The 17,647-nt window shown below is 29.6% G+C and overlaps 1 protein-coding gene across 1 annotated transcript; it reads right to left on the reverse strand.

The window, feature by feature from the left end:
• Positions 1-7,965: 7,965 nt before the first annotated feature.
• On the reverse strand, positions 7,966-9,318 carry LOC101260130 (protein PHOSPHATE-INDUCED 1-like). Its single transcript, XM_004237882.5, has one exon. The coding sequence runs from the start codon at positions 9,013-9,015 to the stop codon at positions 8,086-8,088; it is 930 nt and encodes a 309-aa protein (XP_004237930.2). The 5' UTR covers positions 9,016-9,318; the 3' UTR covers positions 7,966-8,085.
• Between the last annotated feature and the right edge of the window lie 8,329 nt (positions 9,319-17,647).

Consider the following 17,647-nt stretch of genomic DNA (forward strand, 5'->3'; position numbering starts at 1 on the left):
CAATACAAAAAAAAGCCATTATTTGAATGAAGGGAAGAATTCCATACAAAACACAAGCAATAAAAATTAAAGTATTCTTTTAATTAATTGAAAACAGCTAATGTGGTATTGGTTAATTATATACTACTCAAACTTATTTAAGGGACGGTGATTCGTATCTTTACGACTTTTATACAGTGATTTGCTTATTTTTTAATTTAAAAATCTACTCTCTTTTCGCTTACTTTTATTTATTTACGATAGACTTTACGTCCTTCTTAAAAAAATAAAAATTAAGGGTATAATTTTTTAAGTAATTTAAAATAAATAATTTATCTATGAATACACCAAGAGAAAGAAATTGTGTTTAATTTGATAAGTAAAAAGAGAAAATTTATTTAAAATATAACAAAAAGGAATACTGGGTATCCTCGACATGTTAGACAATATTCCGCCCGATTCTTAAAAGGATGATCTAGTTTGATTTGGAAAAAAGTTTAAAAAAAGAAAAAAAGACTTTTTAATCTAGTGGTTTTAAATTAAAGTTATGTCAAATTTATTAAAATGACCTTTAATTTTGTGGTCTTAAACATGTCACGTGGAAAAAATTAAAATTAAAATTATTACCAAAAAAAATGTCATTTATTTTTAAAACAAAATAAAAAAAAATAGAATTTTTTTTTTTTTGAAACGGAGGGTGAATCTTCCTATCATCCTGCAATGATGTGCGTACAAATTGACAAAATTGAAATCAACGATGAGATTATATTATATCATATTATATGATACTCCGTGGCATATCTCGATTACAGCGATGTAATACCTAGGATTATTATTGCAATTAGAAATAATTATGGTGATTGGTTTCATCAGTCACGACTCATGTGAGTGCAAGTGGGACACCATTTGAGGTTTTGTTTTTTATTTATATCAACTCCAAATTTTAATCAAAATCAAAGGTTACAGATGATTTAAGGGTTTACTTCATTAGACTTGAGTTCATTCACATTCAACATTTATCTTTGCACAAGTATTGATACTGTAGTGAGCTTTTAATCTACTATTTGCAAAATTATCAATTTCCATATTATAATGCTAATTGTGATGAGATTTTGTAATCAGAATCATTGAAAATTATGAATAAGTAAATATGAACAAAGTGTATTAAATTTAACCCTAATACTTTCAATAACGAAAAATTACAAAGTCAAACACACAATTAATAGGGAGTTTGGTCACTAGCTTGCTATTTTCTATAATTAATGTCTTAGGCATTAATTACACTCTAGTTTCTAATTCAATTAAGTAAAAACTGAATTAGTTATCTCACTATTAATTGTTATTACATATATTCTTGGAAAAATGCTCAAATATGATATTGAATTTTAAAAAAATGTTCATTTGTAGTATCTTTTAAAAGTTTGTCTTATCTATGTCATTGTTGTTAAAGAAAAAACTCATCTATGCCTTTTTTTAACTCCAGTTTATCACTTTTTACATCCCAAACAAAGTTAAACACTTTGAATTGAAGTTTTTGAATCAAATGTACTCTTTTTTCTTATTCTTCCTTAAGAATTATTCATAAAGAACATTAACAATTCTCAAATTTCAAACTTCTTTAATTCTTCATTCGGTATTCGAAGACCATATTGGAGCCTCGAATAAATCAGGTTTGTGCATTCCAAGGAACAGTCATGGGTGATGCTCCCAACAAGATTTTCTCTATATTCATGACTCAAATTTGTAACCTCTGATTAATGATAAAAAAATAAACTCACCATTGCACCACAACATATGTTGGTTAGTTTTGAGAAATTGTTTCTTCCTCCTCATCTTCATCTTGATCAAAACCAAATAATATATTATTGGTAGGAGCTAAATAAGTGTAAATTTTGCATATAGCATTTTTTATAGTAATATTTTCAAGTTATAGCATAGATTTTGAGCTTCAATATATAACATTTAATATCTCAAGTTATAACATATTATTAGAAAAAAAAGGTCGATTTAAAATAATTGAAAATATTTATTTTTTAAATAAAATAAAAAGGAAAAAATGTTTATGTATTAATTGGTAAGTAGCACGAATTGTGGATGGATAATTAACAAATTAGCGAATTGAAAAAATATTTAAATTATTCAGTCTTGAAATGCTCAAATTAGTTTAAATCAAATTAAAACATGATTTTTCCTTCTTCTTTTTTTCTCTCTATCACGTATCTCACTCTTCATCCGTGTTTGCAGAATTTATACTCTCATCTTTTTTTACTGATCAATTTTTTGTTGTTGTGAAAAAATTGTGATTTGTTGTGATGGACAAGAAATTATCAATATTAATTAAACATGGTGGAAGATGAGATACGTCATGTTGGTATTTATTATAGTTTTCTGATTTGTTTTTTGTAATCTCTGTCTGTTAATAATAAAGTTTGTCATGTTTTTGTTTCACAACACATTTTGGTAGGTAAACATGTTACATTATACAATAAAAAATGTTATATACGATTTTTTAGACCAATAACATGTTACATTATAAAAGTTTATTAAAATTGAAAATATGAGCAAAAGTTATTTTCTGAAAATATAAAACAAATTGATATTATGGTGTGTTATTTTGTATTTCAAATTCATTGTATTAAAAGTGTTGTAAGATTGTACGATATTTATTTTTTTGTTTGGTAATTTTTTTTTGTTATTTGTAGATATGTGTAATATTAATGGAATTATTGGTGAAAAAATCGTATAAAATTGGTCAACATGATGTTAGTTGTATGAATTGCATATTAATATGGTATGGAATATGAAATGATAGTTTGTTTGTTTGTTTCTGATTTGTAATGCAATGTTTGTATTTTTTTTACATTTATAGTATGAAATGTGTATTTTAGTATTAAATATTTTTATTTTATTTTTTATTGGCATATTTTTTTGGAGCTATTTTTAATGAGCATTGATTTTCCATGTTAGGTGATTTTCTATGTTAGGTAAACTACCATATCTTTTAGTACGTAATGAATTCGGTGAGCTATGACATATGAAAATTGTTGCACCATGAGCTTTCTTTCAAATGTCACCAATTTTGTATCATTTAATGTTTCAAGAAAAGTATTATGACCATTTTATCAGAGACTAGTATAATTGTAAATAAAAAAAAATTTCAAACATTCATAATTTTGGCTTTAGATGTTAGTTTCGGAAATATAAAAATTTTATTTCACGGTCCATACCTCATCTTGGGCTTATAAATACCTATAATTACCCATTCAAACTAACACACATAATTTATTAAATCATCACAAACACCTATAAAAAAAATTGTCAAAAAACTACATGCAATCAATGTGTGTCTCTCTTGAAGGCAAACAATATATACTTCCATATATTGTAGTACATAATGAATTTGGTGAGCCATGACTTATGAAATTGCAGGACAATGAGTTTTCTTTCAAATACCACCTATTTTGTATCATTTAGTGTTTAAAATAAAGCATTATGACTATTTTACCAGAGACTAGTGTAAATAAAAGAAACTTCAAATGTTTATAATTTTGACTTTATAAGTTTAGTTTCGGGTATAGAAAAACTTTATTTCATGGTCCTTACCTCATTTGAATATATAAATGCCTATAGTTATCCATTCGAATTAACACACGTAATGTCATGCTCGAGCCTATACCCTGATTGCTGGCTCTAATCGAACCCTTCGTCTGGCTTACTTAATTCAACGAAAGACAATACGCATATTAATAAAGATCAATAGAACTTCACTAAAGTGAATACTAAAATAACTAAGAATTCTCAAAGGTTAAACATTCAACCTGGGCAAAAGTTGCAACCCAAGTCTTAACAATAAGAAATTATAATGAACAGATTAAAGGACTTATATCTGACTCTCTATAAAACCTCTAAGACAATTGAGATGGAGTGTTGGGACAAACCCCACAACATCCTAATGAACTAACTAGAAAGTAATGAAAATAGATCCTTCGAAATGCAAGAAGCCTCACCGACAGACTCTGAATTGCTCACTGGATCAACGGTGCACTGAAATATCGATGCTAGTTACATGTTCTGCAACATAAGATGACGCAGACCAACTGACATCAGTACATTGAATGTACGAGTATGCGAGTTGGTATGCTAAATACAACATAGGCTCGAAAAGATTTTGAAAGGAACTCTTATCTTGGCTCTTCTCAACTCATGAATTCTTAACTGAACTCATTTCAAGTTTAAAAAAAGTGCAATATAAAGAAAAAGAAATATTATTTAAAACATGATGTCAAATCATAATCATAATATCATAAAATACATAGCATGCTCCTTCTCAAAGTCTACTTGTGCAAGACATGAATGAAGTCCCATAACCCCGTTCATAATAAGCAGAACCCCTTGAGGAACCATGCAATTACTACTATGTGAGTTTCTCTAACCAACAACCATCACTTAAGAGCTATAGTAATAATACATCAATTTACCTTACGCTGCCAGAGCATCCTATACCCATCCAAAGGTATACGAGTTGAACTACTTAGTGGATCCATTAGTCTATGTGAAAAGGATTCATCTAAAATGTATGATCCTTTTTCTACCCATGATGGCTACATGATTTATGGAGATCGATAGTCGTTTGAACTTTTTTCCATATCAATGCTCAATACTGCTCCCAACAAAAATATATTATATTAGTTCTTTATGTTAAAAACATATTTCTTCTGTGATTTGAGATTAGTGCTCAAAAACTTAGCTCAAAATTGAAATTGTATTTAGTTTATTTAAAAACGATTGCCTACTTTTAAGAAATGAATATATATATATATATATATATATATATATATATATATATATATATATATATATATATATATATATATATATAAAGAAAATTATATAAAATTAATAAACCCATTAATAAAAGGTTATTCAACTTTTAAGGAAGGATTTTTTTTAATTCTTTAATTAACTTATCCAAAGACGGCGACTACTTTTAAGGTAAAAAAAAATATTATTAGGCTCAATTAATATGTATTAATTATCAAATAATAGATAATAATTAATCAAATAATATTAGAGGCAATGTTTTTTATTAGAAACTATAATAACACGTATGCAAAAATTATACAATAATTGAAGTTGCAATTACATAATGTATACGTAAAAGAAATCTATATGTATACACAAAAACTCATTCATAAAAATAGGCGTGTAAATCTTATTGATGTATACAATAATTGTAGCATGCATACATAAACTTGTAATGTATACATAAGAATGTTACCAATAATTACATATCATAATGAATACAAGAATGAAGTTAATATGATACCTATGAAAATTAATTTTTATTTATAAATTGTACATGTGATTCTTATTATGTATATGGTAATTGCACTACGTATACATTGGTTTGTGTTTATCGATTTATTCACCTAATAAATTTGTATACATTTATTCTAATTAAGATGGATATTTATTGGTATACATTGGTTTGATTCAACAAAATCAACATTGTAATTTTTTAGGAGGATCTTATGAGAATATTTATTACCCATGAAATTGAAAACAAAAATTCCAAATACTATAATCTGAATTTTTGCCCCAAAAAATTTAAATTATTTATTTCACAAATCAAGTGGGGAAAAAAACACTAAATAATTATATATTAAATGAAGATTTAGGAGGATCAATGGATAAACATACATTTGTTCTGCATAAACAAAGTAAACTAAGGAGAATAAAAAAAAAATATAGAAAAGCAACAAATATGCATATGAAAAAGATTTTAGAATTAAAAAAAAGTATTAATAGCATAAATTTTCGCAAAAACTTCAATCTCACAAATCATGAAATTCAATAATTATTTGGACAAACACAAAATTATATATAAAAGATTATTATAAGAAGTACCCATTAATAAACATATTGTTATATTTGATTTTCATAAACAAAATAAATAAAAAAAATCAAAAAAATAAAGGAGACAAAAGAAAAGTCTATTATAAAATGATTGACAACAAAGGAGAGACAAAAAGAAGAAGAATAAAACAATAATTTTACTTTTTCAAGAAAAAAAGAAGCAGCAATCAAACGTGTTTACAATAAATTTAGGGGAACATAAATACACTTTTTAAGAAAAAACAAAATAATTATTGAAGCCTAATAAATAAAAGAAAATACTTTTTTTGCCAATAAATTAAAAATGGGCTATATTTTAACTTTTACCTATTTAGTCTAGGAAAAACTACAATCTACCCATACTTAATTATCACATATACATATTTTTTTTCTACTTTAAAAATATTAAATAGAATACCACTTTTTTTTTAAAAATATATCATATTTATAAAAAATTAAATCAGATACACAATCCCATCAAATGTGATAATGAATAGTTATCTTAAAAATCCCACCACTACCCCTTTTTCTTCTTTTTCATTAAACGTTTAATTCCTCTATCACAAAAAATATTGTATCTCATTCTCACTCTCACACGTATTTCTTTTTTCTTAATCATTTTTATTTTCTTTTGCATGTGCTAAATTTATATCAAACTCTACATAATTAGCATTAGTTAAAGTGACAAAGTAAGATTATCTTTAGTTTTTTCTATTGTATATTTATTTTCAATCGTATCATGTATTTGACTCTATGGTTTAGATTTTTTTCTAGCCAAATTATTGTAGGGTTTTTATATTGTTTGCTCCATTTTAATGGCTCATAATTCAGAAAATAGTATGAATATTGTTATGTATCCGAGACACATGTTTTTGAATATAATGTATGAATTGATACTTGATACATCGAATTAATACTAGATACATGAAATTAAAATTAAAACTATAAATAGATACATGAAATTAATATTATCATATAAATAAATACATGATATTAATATCATCGTATAAATAGGTATATGAAATTAATATTATCATATAAATGGATACATGAAATTAATACTAGACATGTATAACAAATACACGAAATTAATATTCGATACTTCTATAGTACATATGAATCTACTTGTATGATACGTATCTAAGTGTTTTGTTTGTTGGATACATCATATATTGAAAATAGATCAAATTAATAAATTTTATTATTTCAAATAATAATATAATGAAATTAATTAAAATATATACACTCCTTGATTTCCGCCTTATATTAAGGAATTTGGTTATAACCAATTAATTCAAATAAATAAAATACGTATCTTAATTTTAAAATTCGACAAATATATATATCTCACGGATATATAAAATATGATAAAAAAAATTAATATTTAAAATTATTAAAAATTTAAATAATTAATATGTAAACTAATGAAATTTATGTAGTTTAACCTTTAATCTATAGGTGCCATTTATTATTTCTAATAAACGTGAAGTGGGAATATAGCCCAAGTTTTAATCTCAGGTCCATTTACCAAGTTTACTGGCCCAAAGCATCCCGGTCACTATTTTACATGTATATGCAACGTATCTATATTATATGAATACAGCAAAGTGAATATAAATATCGAAAAATTAAATCAAAATTGAAATAATTTGATTCTTTGATTCACTTCTTTGTTTTTTTGTTTGGTGTTGGTGTTATTTTTTCAGAAGTTCGATTCTTTGATTCGGTGTTTGGTATAAGGGTATCACAATTTATGGACATTCTTTTAATTAAAAATTAAAATTTCAATCAACAACTAAATCATTCATGAACAAATCAAAGTAACACCGAATGTACAATTCAATAATTAACTTGAAATATTAATTTCTAAGAGATACTCAATCATATTTTTATCAATGTTCATTACGTAAAGAAACCATCTTCATACTTTCTTTTTTGATAAATTGTTGGAGGCATAATGTTCTAGATAAGGACAAATATAGTTTTAGTATCACAATAAGTGTTCCACATAAGTATTGTGACGCGTTTATAATTCTAAGTTTCAAAAGACTTCTATTGTTGATAAATTCTATAGCTAATCAAACAACCATATATCGATAGCAAAATATATATTAAGTACGACACGCAATATGAAAATTGCATTTTCTAAAAAGTAAATGTTAAAAAGCTTCCTGTATAAACATAATTTACATAACTTCCCACAGAATTGTACTAGACGATAGTTGAACAAGCTGATTTATTTGGATCAAAAAGCCCAGGCAATAGATACTTTCTTCCGTTTGTACCATGTGCATTATAGCTTGCACCGGTAATCGAATCCACAAGCAGCTCACCCGCATAACCCGGATAAGCCCCTTTACCGTACAGCCCGGCGCAAGCCGAAGCCGCCTCTAACGGGGCTTCAGCCGGGCCTTGGTAGTAACCGTTTCCGTACGGGTTCGTTACTACTCCAGCCAAAAGACTCGCTATATTTACAACCATGCCATCCGCACCCACGTCACCGTTTGGCGCACCCAACGGCTTGGCTTGGGGCCCGTAAATAGGTTGGTGAAACGGCCACGCGCATTGACCCGGACATTGAGTTGCTGAATTACCCACCCATATGAAAACGGATCTTTTTCCTTGACCCGACCCGTGATACCCGCAATTGCCCATGCAGAAGCCTTCCACTACAACATCTTGGGCTGTTAGGACTAAAATTAATTCACCTTTTTTCGAGTGAGCCAATTCTGATATTTGGGATTTTTTTAGGGTTTTTCCAATTGAACAATTTTCGTCCGTGAATTGATTCGATAGAACTAAACGGGTCTCTTTTTTACCCGCTTTTGTCAAGTAGGTTTGGATAGTTTGCCACCATTTTGTAACGGTGGGTGTTTTACGTGACCAAATTTTACTAGGAGAATTTAGAGATTGAAGAAAATCAACAATAATAGATTTTTGGGCAGGTGAAAATTTTCCATACCAAATAATCGATATTTTTAGCTCACTTTCTAATAAATCACCATTATGGTATGTAAGACTCATTGGAGGTGGTTGATATAGTGAAAACAAGTTTCTTGTTGCATAAGTAATGTGGAGCAAGCTGAGAAAAATAAGAACAACAAGTGGGTAAGGGGTTTTGGAATAATTAAAGGAACCCATGAGAAATGTTTATAGAATAAATGAAGTTTTTTTCTTTAAAGAAAGTTGGATTATGAATTTGGATATAGGTACGGGGTGAAGTGATGAGGGTATATATAGATGATGAGATGCATGAATATGTTTGTAAAGTAGGGGTTTCAATCTTCATATGTAGCTATGAGAAGAAAGATTATAAATTAAATTGGCTCTCACTTGGTGTATATAATAATTCAAAATGGGGATGCGACACAATCTAAACTAACGACTCCTTCGTTTATTAATTCATTTCATCGTTCAAATTCAATTTAATCCGATTTGTTTGACACGTTTGGAGGGTGAATAAAGTAATCCAAATGTTGCAAAGAGGGATTGGTAGTGTGTCAAGTGGGCAATGAGCATGTGTTCGAAGCTCTTCCCAAGAAAAGTCGACGTAATTTTTAAATTTCTTTAGTAGTATCTCAAAAAGATCAATGGTTTAAATAGAGATTTAAGTAACATCTTAATTTAATTATCAGTCCAAGAAGCTTTTGTTTTTAAATTATGTAGCTTGTGCATGCATGACGTTATGCAAGCTAGCAGTATTAAACAATTGTATTAATTAAGAAACCTAAAATATGTCGCGTATACTTTCTCCGTTTTAAATTATCAGTAATATTTTTATTTTAACATGCCCCTTAAAAAACATTAATCATGAAAAGTATTTGAGGATATAAGTTCATAGTTCGTAACATTAATTATGAAAAGTCTTAATCTTCTAAAATGAAAAATAATATGAGATAATTATAATTTTTAAAAATTATAACAGATAATTTGAGACAGGAGTATAATCGTAGAGGTAATATAGGGCTACGACTTCTTGATGTACGACTTTAGATTAAGATTAGCAGGGGGCGGTGGACCTTGGAGTTGCTTATGGTGACGGGAATATGCGTCTTGAATCTTGATATAATTAGTTTTGGGAAACTTAAAATAACTAATGAACTTCGACAGATAAATATACATTTTCTATTTAATTTTACTGGTAGTATTTTGATTTATAAGAGTTAATTTGATTAATTTTTAAAATTTAATTAATAAAAAACTATTTTAAAAAAAACTGAAGTTATAATTTTAATGGTCAGAGTTATACAATCACGTAAAAATAAAAAATGAGTATAAGCTTTTACTGGAAAAGTGTAAAAAATTTAACCCACCTTAACATTAGACAATTTAGAAATTAGGAAGTTCTTGAAAAAATATTAAATGAAAAACTTTCAATAACTAAAACAATGAGTTAATTAAGTACTTGGCACTCGATTATAATGTAAGTGATGTTTTCAACGGATACATCCCTTGAAAAACTAATTGTTCATGCAAAATACCAACTATTTTTATTAACATACCTTCAATTAAATTCATAAACTTCATAATTATAGGTTCGATTGTAAATTAAGTACTCTAGCTACTACATCTTTTTACCTAAAGCAAACTTTTGTTGCTCAACTAGCATTGAAAATCCCCCAAAAATCAAAAGTTCGTTTTATTTTTTCGAATGAAAAAATCTTTTTGATCAGAATAATTTTTTTTAAATGTTATTTTACCTTTTAAAATATTTTTATCTTTTGATTTTAATACCTTTTAACCAAAAAAATTCAATTTATTTTAAAATAAAAAAATATTATATATATTTTATTATTTTCTAACTAAATTGAGACTAAATTTTCTGGTCTATTTAATACTTTTTTCCCTTTCCGAATTACCGTAAAAGTTACAAATAGGCATGCAAATGCACTGAATGTGAGCATTATGGGCATTCCATTATTTTGTGGGGAGAATAAATTAAATGAATTATGGGTCGTTGGCAAGGCCATACCACAACAAGTTTCGATAATTATTGACAATGCATGCATGTACGTTCAGCTAATATAGCATCGTGCTAAGTATATAATAAACGCTCAATTTATTTACTTAATTATTTCCATGGTATTATTAATTTAGTTGAATTTGTGGTACGTAGCATGTCAATTTAATCTCTCTTTTCGTTAATATACATGCACTCACCCCTTCCTAGATTTTGTTTGCTGATGTCGCCTTATCGAGGAGCTCCCTTCTATTTTGTTCTCTTCATGATAATTTAAATTCGTGAAAATCTTAGAACTGAAAACAAGAGAAATATTTATTATCTGAGCAACTCCCTCTTATCTATCCAATTATCTTTAATTTTCGTGCATGTATTTGTTGAATATTTAAGTTAACTAATCAACTTGTTTGGTTCTTATTAATACTTTTTCAACATTTAATTTCAATCAAGATCCTTGCATGTAGTCAAATTTTTGGATAGGATCATGAAAACTACTCGATCATAACTGTTTCTCTTCAATTCTTCAATTTATGTACAACCAATATTTGCATTTTGCAATAAATTTACATGTAACACGTATAATTAATTAAGGCCACCTACCTTTATGGATTACTAAAACTCGGTATATATTGATTTGGATAGTGATATTTTTGACACTTTTGATTCGTGGATCGACGTATAAAGGTTGAAGTAAGATTTCCTATATAATTAATTACTATATATTTATACTGCATGTATTGGTTTTTAAAGTAGATAAATATTATTAAATAGATCGATCGTATAAGCCATATATTTACTGTCCACGTTATGTTTGTCAATTGGAAAGGAAGCCAGACAGCATTGATTAGTATACCAACACACAGAAACACTGATTAGACACTGTGGTTTCACTAGAAAATAGAATATATAGAACATAATCATGACTTTTTCTCATATTTTTATCTGGTTCAAAAATAAGAAATATATATTGCTTTCTCCGTTTAAATTTATATGGTACCTTTTGTTTCTCAGAAATCAATTAGACTAATTTTTGAAAATGAATTTATTAGATTAACTCCTTAATTTAAAACTAAATGCTAGATTGATATTGATAAAAAAGTTAGAAAAAACAGTATTTTATAAGTTGTAATTATTCTAATGTTAATATGATAAGATAATATATATTTTTAATATGGATCGAAATTTATATAATTTAAAATGGTGGCGTTATGTTTTTGTAGCCTTAGAAATTTTGCACTCATTACATCTTAGTTTAATTGTTTTAGTTTGATTGAAATTAAATAAATTAAAGAGATACTTTTGAGTTTTCTATCTTAAAATTATTGTATAAAATGTTAAATTTAAAAACTTACTAAACGTAGAAAAATAAATCAAAAAAGAAAACAAGACGTTTAAATTGAACCGAAAAAAAAAGTGACATATGTTAAAATACCGTCAAATTTAAGTGTCTTTAAAAAAAAACCACGTTCACTTAATTAATAATGCTAGAGAAATCGAAATAATTGAAGTAATACGTGTCGAAATATCTCGTAGACGAAAAGATTTAACTACTTTGTAGATAGGACCCAAAGCAATAGCCAATTAGAGGGAAAATATGTAAACTTGGTGGGGCAGCTATATACGGCTTAGCACTTGGTCCCATCTTATCTACTTCTCTTAATTTAGTATTTAATATGTAAAGAAGTCAAAACCTACACATGTGGCTAATGTAGTAGATGTAATTAATACATATGATATGAGTTACTCCATAATAATTTGTCAGCTATTATCTTCTACTTTCTCTTATGATATATATCCATAAAAGATAAATATGAGTTTACGGTGTAATAATGAGATTATTTTGTGAAAGAATTTTTGTTGGTAATATAATTTCAAATGGATTTTGAACACTAAATGTAAAATTGTAAAATAAATATGATTTTTTTCGTTTCTTGGTAATATTTTAAATTCAATTTTCAATGTGATATGTTTAAGGCCATAAAATTAAAGGATAATTTTGTACATTTGACGTTAATTTAATTTAGAACCACAAGATTTAAAAGTCTTTTTATATTCTTAAAAATACCATGTCAAGTCAAATCAGATCATTCTTTGTAAAACGAATAGAATATATACCCATAAAGGGACATTAGGCGGAATCAATATTAAATATTAATAAATTTATACGTAGCGATCTCAAATTAGATGAATTTCTTAATATATCACTTGAAAGCCTCATATTTTATCATGTAAAGGTAGATATAATTAGGGTCTTTGCATTATCTAACTCTTTTCGAGCTCTATTAAATACATTTTTGTCGTTAAAGCTTCATATTATCTGTTAGATCTACTTTTATTTTATTATATATATATATACACACACTAAAAAGGAGGGTCGTGCAGGGCCTCTTTGCGTAGTCAAATGAAAAACATGTTATTAAATGCATGCATATTCAAATCTTACGTAGGAAATGAAATTTGAAAAATCGACAAGGAGGCCACTCGTGCAGTCTACATATCTAAGCAATGGATTATATTTCTAAGATATTATGTTTGCTAGGACGAAAGGAAACACAGGAAATTTCATTTGGGAAAAAAAAAATATACTCTTATCTTAAGGTAGACATAAAAATACAAATTTAATTTGATTAGACCACAGATTTAGCCATTGCAAGTGGAGAGACAACAAGAATTTGACTTGTAAGTTACAACATTAACAACTCATAAGATAATGCACAAACACTGTTGAAGTGCTCAATGCAAGATCAATTTATTATATAAATCACTGAAATTTATTGGACGATTGTTAGAAGAAAGATGACACATACATTAAAAACTTTGAGCCGTGAAAAATTATTGCTTATATATTCTTTTAGGAAAAGCTTCGTTTTTTTAGAACTTAAGAAATGATTTTTTATAATAGTCATAATAATCTTTCATGAACACAGGTGACTTTTGTTAAATTTGACAAGATTCAAAAATGAATTGATGAGAAGATATGGTAGTTAGGAGGATAATTCTTCATTAGTAGAAAAGTCAAGATAGCACCTTTTGTAGGTGAAATTTAGTTGAACCATAAATTGATTTCACAAGGTAAATGTTGACATTTTGACATATTGTGATGTCATGGATGACATCAATAGGAAGAATTCACTCCTATTAATAGGTAGCTCCTAATTCATTTGTAACACACCTCTAACTTGCCTTCTCATCTCCTAAGGCGTTTGTTCTTCTTTCTCTCTTGTAGTATTTCACTTGTACTCTTTTGGAGTGAAATAAATATTGATTGGTTGTGTCCGAGGACTAGGCAAGAGAAAACAAAAGTTTGCTGAACCTCGTTAATTTCTGGCGTTCTTTCTGTTATTGTCTCATTTACTATTTATTAGCCACATTTAAATATAGCAGTTGTGATTCCATCACTTTCTATATATTCAACTTCCGTAACACTATTTATGTTATTTGAACAGAGATTATTTTTCTGAACAGTCATGCTCCTTCATGTACAAATGACTTTTTATGAAAGAGACACTCAATTTTTGAATAATCACCATTGCTTCCTTTTGAAAAGATAAAACTTTTGTTACTCTCTATTTGAACATACAAAAAAAAATTGTTTCATTTAAAATTAAAATATTAATTTTAAATTTTAAAATAAACAATTTGTTCAAAATAAATTAAAAAAAAATAAAACTTAGTTGAAGATCTGACTCGGCCTGCTCCAAGCCCAAGTCCAACTCAATTAAATAAATGTTATATATATAAAAGTAGACTTACTCTATTAAATGGCTAAATTGACTAGACCTTAAAGGGACTTTAAAAAAATGGCTTCTCCCAATAATATGAGAATTTTTTCTTTATATTACAACTATTCTAACATCGGTTACACTTAGGGGTTGATTGGTTTGAAAATAATTATTCTAATATTATTTCTTATCAATTGTGTGATTAGTTATATTAAAATTTAAGAACAATATGCATTAGTGTATACTTTCTAAGAAGAAGTCATTTGTCACGATCCAAATCGGGTCGCGACTGTCACCCACACTTACCCTCCTGTGTGAGCGAACCAATCAAATCTAAACCTTAACATTTCAATGTACTATCAACATAAAGTAATGCGGAAGACTTAAACTCATTAATAAAAACCAATTCAATAACTATTATTTCCCAAAATCTAGAAGTCATCGTCACAAGAACATCTACTTCAAATTACTAAATCTAAGAGTTTCTAAGAAGCTAAAATACATAAAAGCTAGTCCATGCCGGAACTTCAAGGCATCAAGACATGAAGAGGAAGATCCAGTCCAAGCTAGAAGCATTAGCTCACCCTGATATCCGGAGTAATGAAGACTGGCTAGAGTTACTGTTGATTCGAAGATGACGGCACGTTTGCTGCACTCCACAATTAAACAAGAAGAAAACATAAAAGTAGGGGTCAGTACAAAACACGGGTACTGAGTAGATATCATCGGCCAACTCAAAATAGAAAACAGTATATATCAGATAACATCATAAAATCAACTAATATCCTTAGCATGCAGCATTTACAATTATCATAACCCTTGATTACAACACCAAGCTCATCAATGAGGACTCACGCCTCCTCATCATACTCATTTGGGATTTAGGTTCATTAGATTGAGTATATTAACATCTTTCAAGATTCATTATCTTTATTACTCTCGTGTCGGTACGTGACACTCCGCTCCTCATATACTATCCTGGTGTCGGAACGTGACACTCCGATCCTCATATACTATTCTGGTACCGGAACGTGGCACCCGATCCATATTCTATCCTTGTGTCGGAACGTGACACTCCGATCCTCATATACTATCCTGGTACCAGAATGTGACACCCGATCCATATTTTATCCTGGTGTCAGAACGTGACACTCCGATCCTCATATACTATCCTGGTACCGGAACGTGGCACCCGATCCATATTCTATCCTGGTGTCGGAACGTGACATTCCGATCCTCATATACTATCCTGGTACCGGAACGTGGCACCCGATCCATATTCTATCCTGGTGTCGGAACGTGACACTCTGATCCTCATATACTATCCTGGTACCGGAACGTGGAACCCGATCCCCTAATCTCCTTCTATCAATTCATCAAGCCTTCTTTCTTACCAAGGCATCATCAATCTCATTATTTTAGTTCATCACGCCTTCTTTTATACCAAGGCCTCATCATTAACAAAGAGATTAGGGTTTTTCAAGAATTGGGATTCAATAACTTCATCATGCTTATATAATCACAATTATATAATTACATTCATGCAAGCATACAATTAAGCACATAGCAGGGTTTACAATATTATCAATACATATCATTCGCTATTAAGAGTTTACTACGAATATCGTAAGAGAAACCATAACCTACCTCCACCGAGGACTAGTGATCAAGCAAGAATTTCCCAAAGCCTTGTGTTTTTCCTCTTCGTCCGTCTCTCTCTATCGATTCTCCTTCTCTCTCTTTCTGTTCTTTTCTTTTTCTTATTCAAACCCTCTTTCTTTTACCCTAATTAGCATATAATTAAGAATAAAGATGGCAATAATAACCCACTAATTTACTCAAGGTTACCTCTTTTAACCCCCAAGTAATTAGACTTATTAACATAAACCCACTAACTTTATAATTAAAGTAGGAATAGTCCAAAACGTCCCTTAAAACGTGTAAAGAAATCCGACCCAGCCTGGGATTACGCAGCCTGTGATGGCCCGTCGTGCCTGCGACGGTCCGTCCTGCAGGTCGTCGCAATGTTCAGAGACTCAATTTCCACCAAAGAGTCTGTGACGGTCCGTCACGCCCGTGACGGTCCGTCCTGCCATTCCGTTACGAAGTTCAGAGAGTCGATTTTTAGTACCCAATTTCAAAATTTCTAAGTGTTTTGAAACGAGACCCCTCGACGGTCCGTCGTGCTCATGACGGTCCGTCGTGGGTTCCGTCGTCTCAGCCTGTTTTTCCAGAAATAAAATTTGCTGCTCAAAACGACTAAATAGGTCGTTACATTAGATACCAATTTACCCATCGTTCGTCCCCGAACGATCACAAGAAGGAAAACAAGGGCAAAAAAAAGTACCTGAATCTGTAAACAGGTGGGGGTATCTTTCTCGCATATCAGCCTCTTTCTCCCAAGTGGCTTCTTCGACTAGTCGATTCTTCCATTGAACCTTGATGGATGCAATCTCCTTTGATCTCAACTTGCGAATTTCTCTATCTAAAATAGCAACAGGCTCCTCCTCATAAGACAAATTTTCATCAAGCAAAACGGAATCCCAACGGATGATGTAGTTTCCATCCCCATGGTATCTTTTCAACATCGACACATGGAATACCGGATGTACTCCGGACAGCCCTGGAGGCAAGGCTAACTCATAAGCCACCTCCCCTACTCGCTTAAGTACTTCAAAGGGACCAATATACCTTGGGATTAATTTACCCCTTTTACCGAAATGCATCACCCCTTTCATGGGCGAAACCTTCAGTAAGACTTGTTCACCCTCCATGAACTCCAAGTCTCTAACCTTTCGATCGGCATATTCCTTTTGCCTACTTTGCGCCGCTAACAGCTTTTTTTGAATAGATTTCACTTTATCTAACGATTCTCTCAGAAGGTCAGTACCCCAAGGTCTAACCTCGAATGCATCAAACCACCCAATGGGAGACCTACATCTCCTCCCATACAATGTTTCGAATGGAGCCATATCAATACTTGAGTGATAGCTATTATTGTATGAAAACTCCGCTAAGGGTAAGAAGTTATCCCAATGACCACCAAATTCTATCACACATGCGCGAAGCATATCCTCCAACACTTGAATCG

Source organism: Solanum lycopersicum, chromosome 4, assembly GCF_036512215.1.
Source record: "Solanum lycopersicum chromosome 4, SLM_r2.1".
NCBI lineage: Eukaryota > Viridiplantae > Streptophyta > Magnoliopsida > Solanales > Solanaceae > Solanum > Solanum lycopersicum.

Bases quoted from the DNA above. Each gene is read 5' to 3' on its own strand.
- LOC101260130 (XM_004237882.5), bottom strand. From the start codon at position 9,015: ATGGGTTCCTTTAATTATTCCAAAACCCCTTACCCACTTGTTGTTCTT.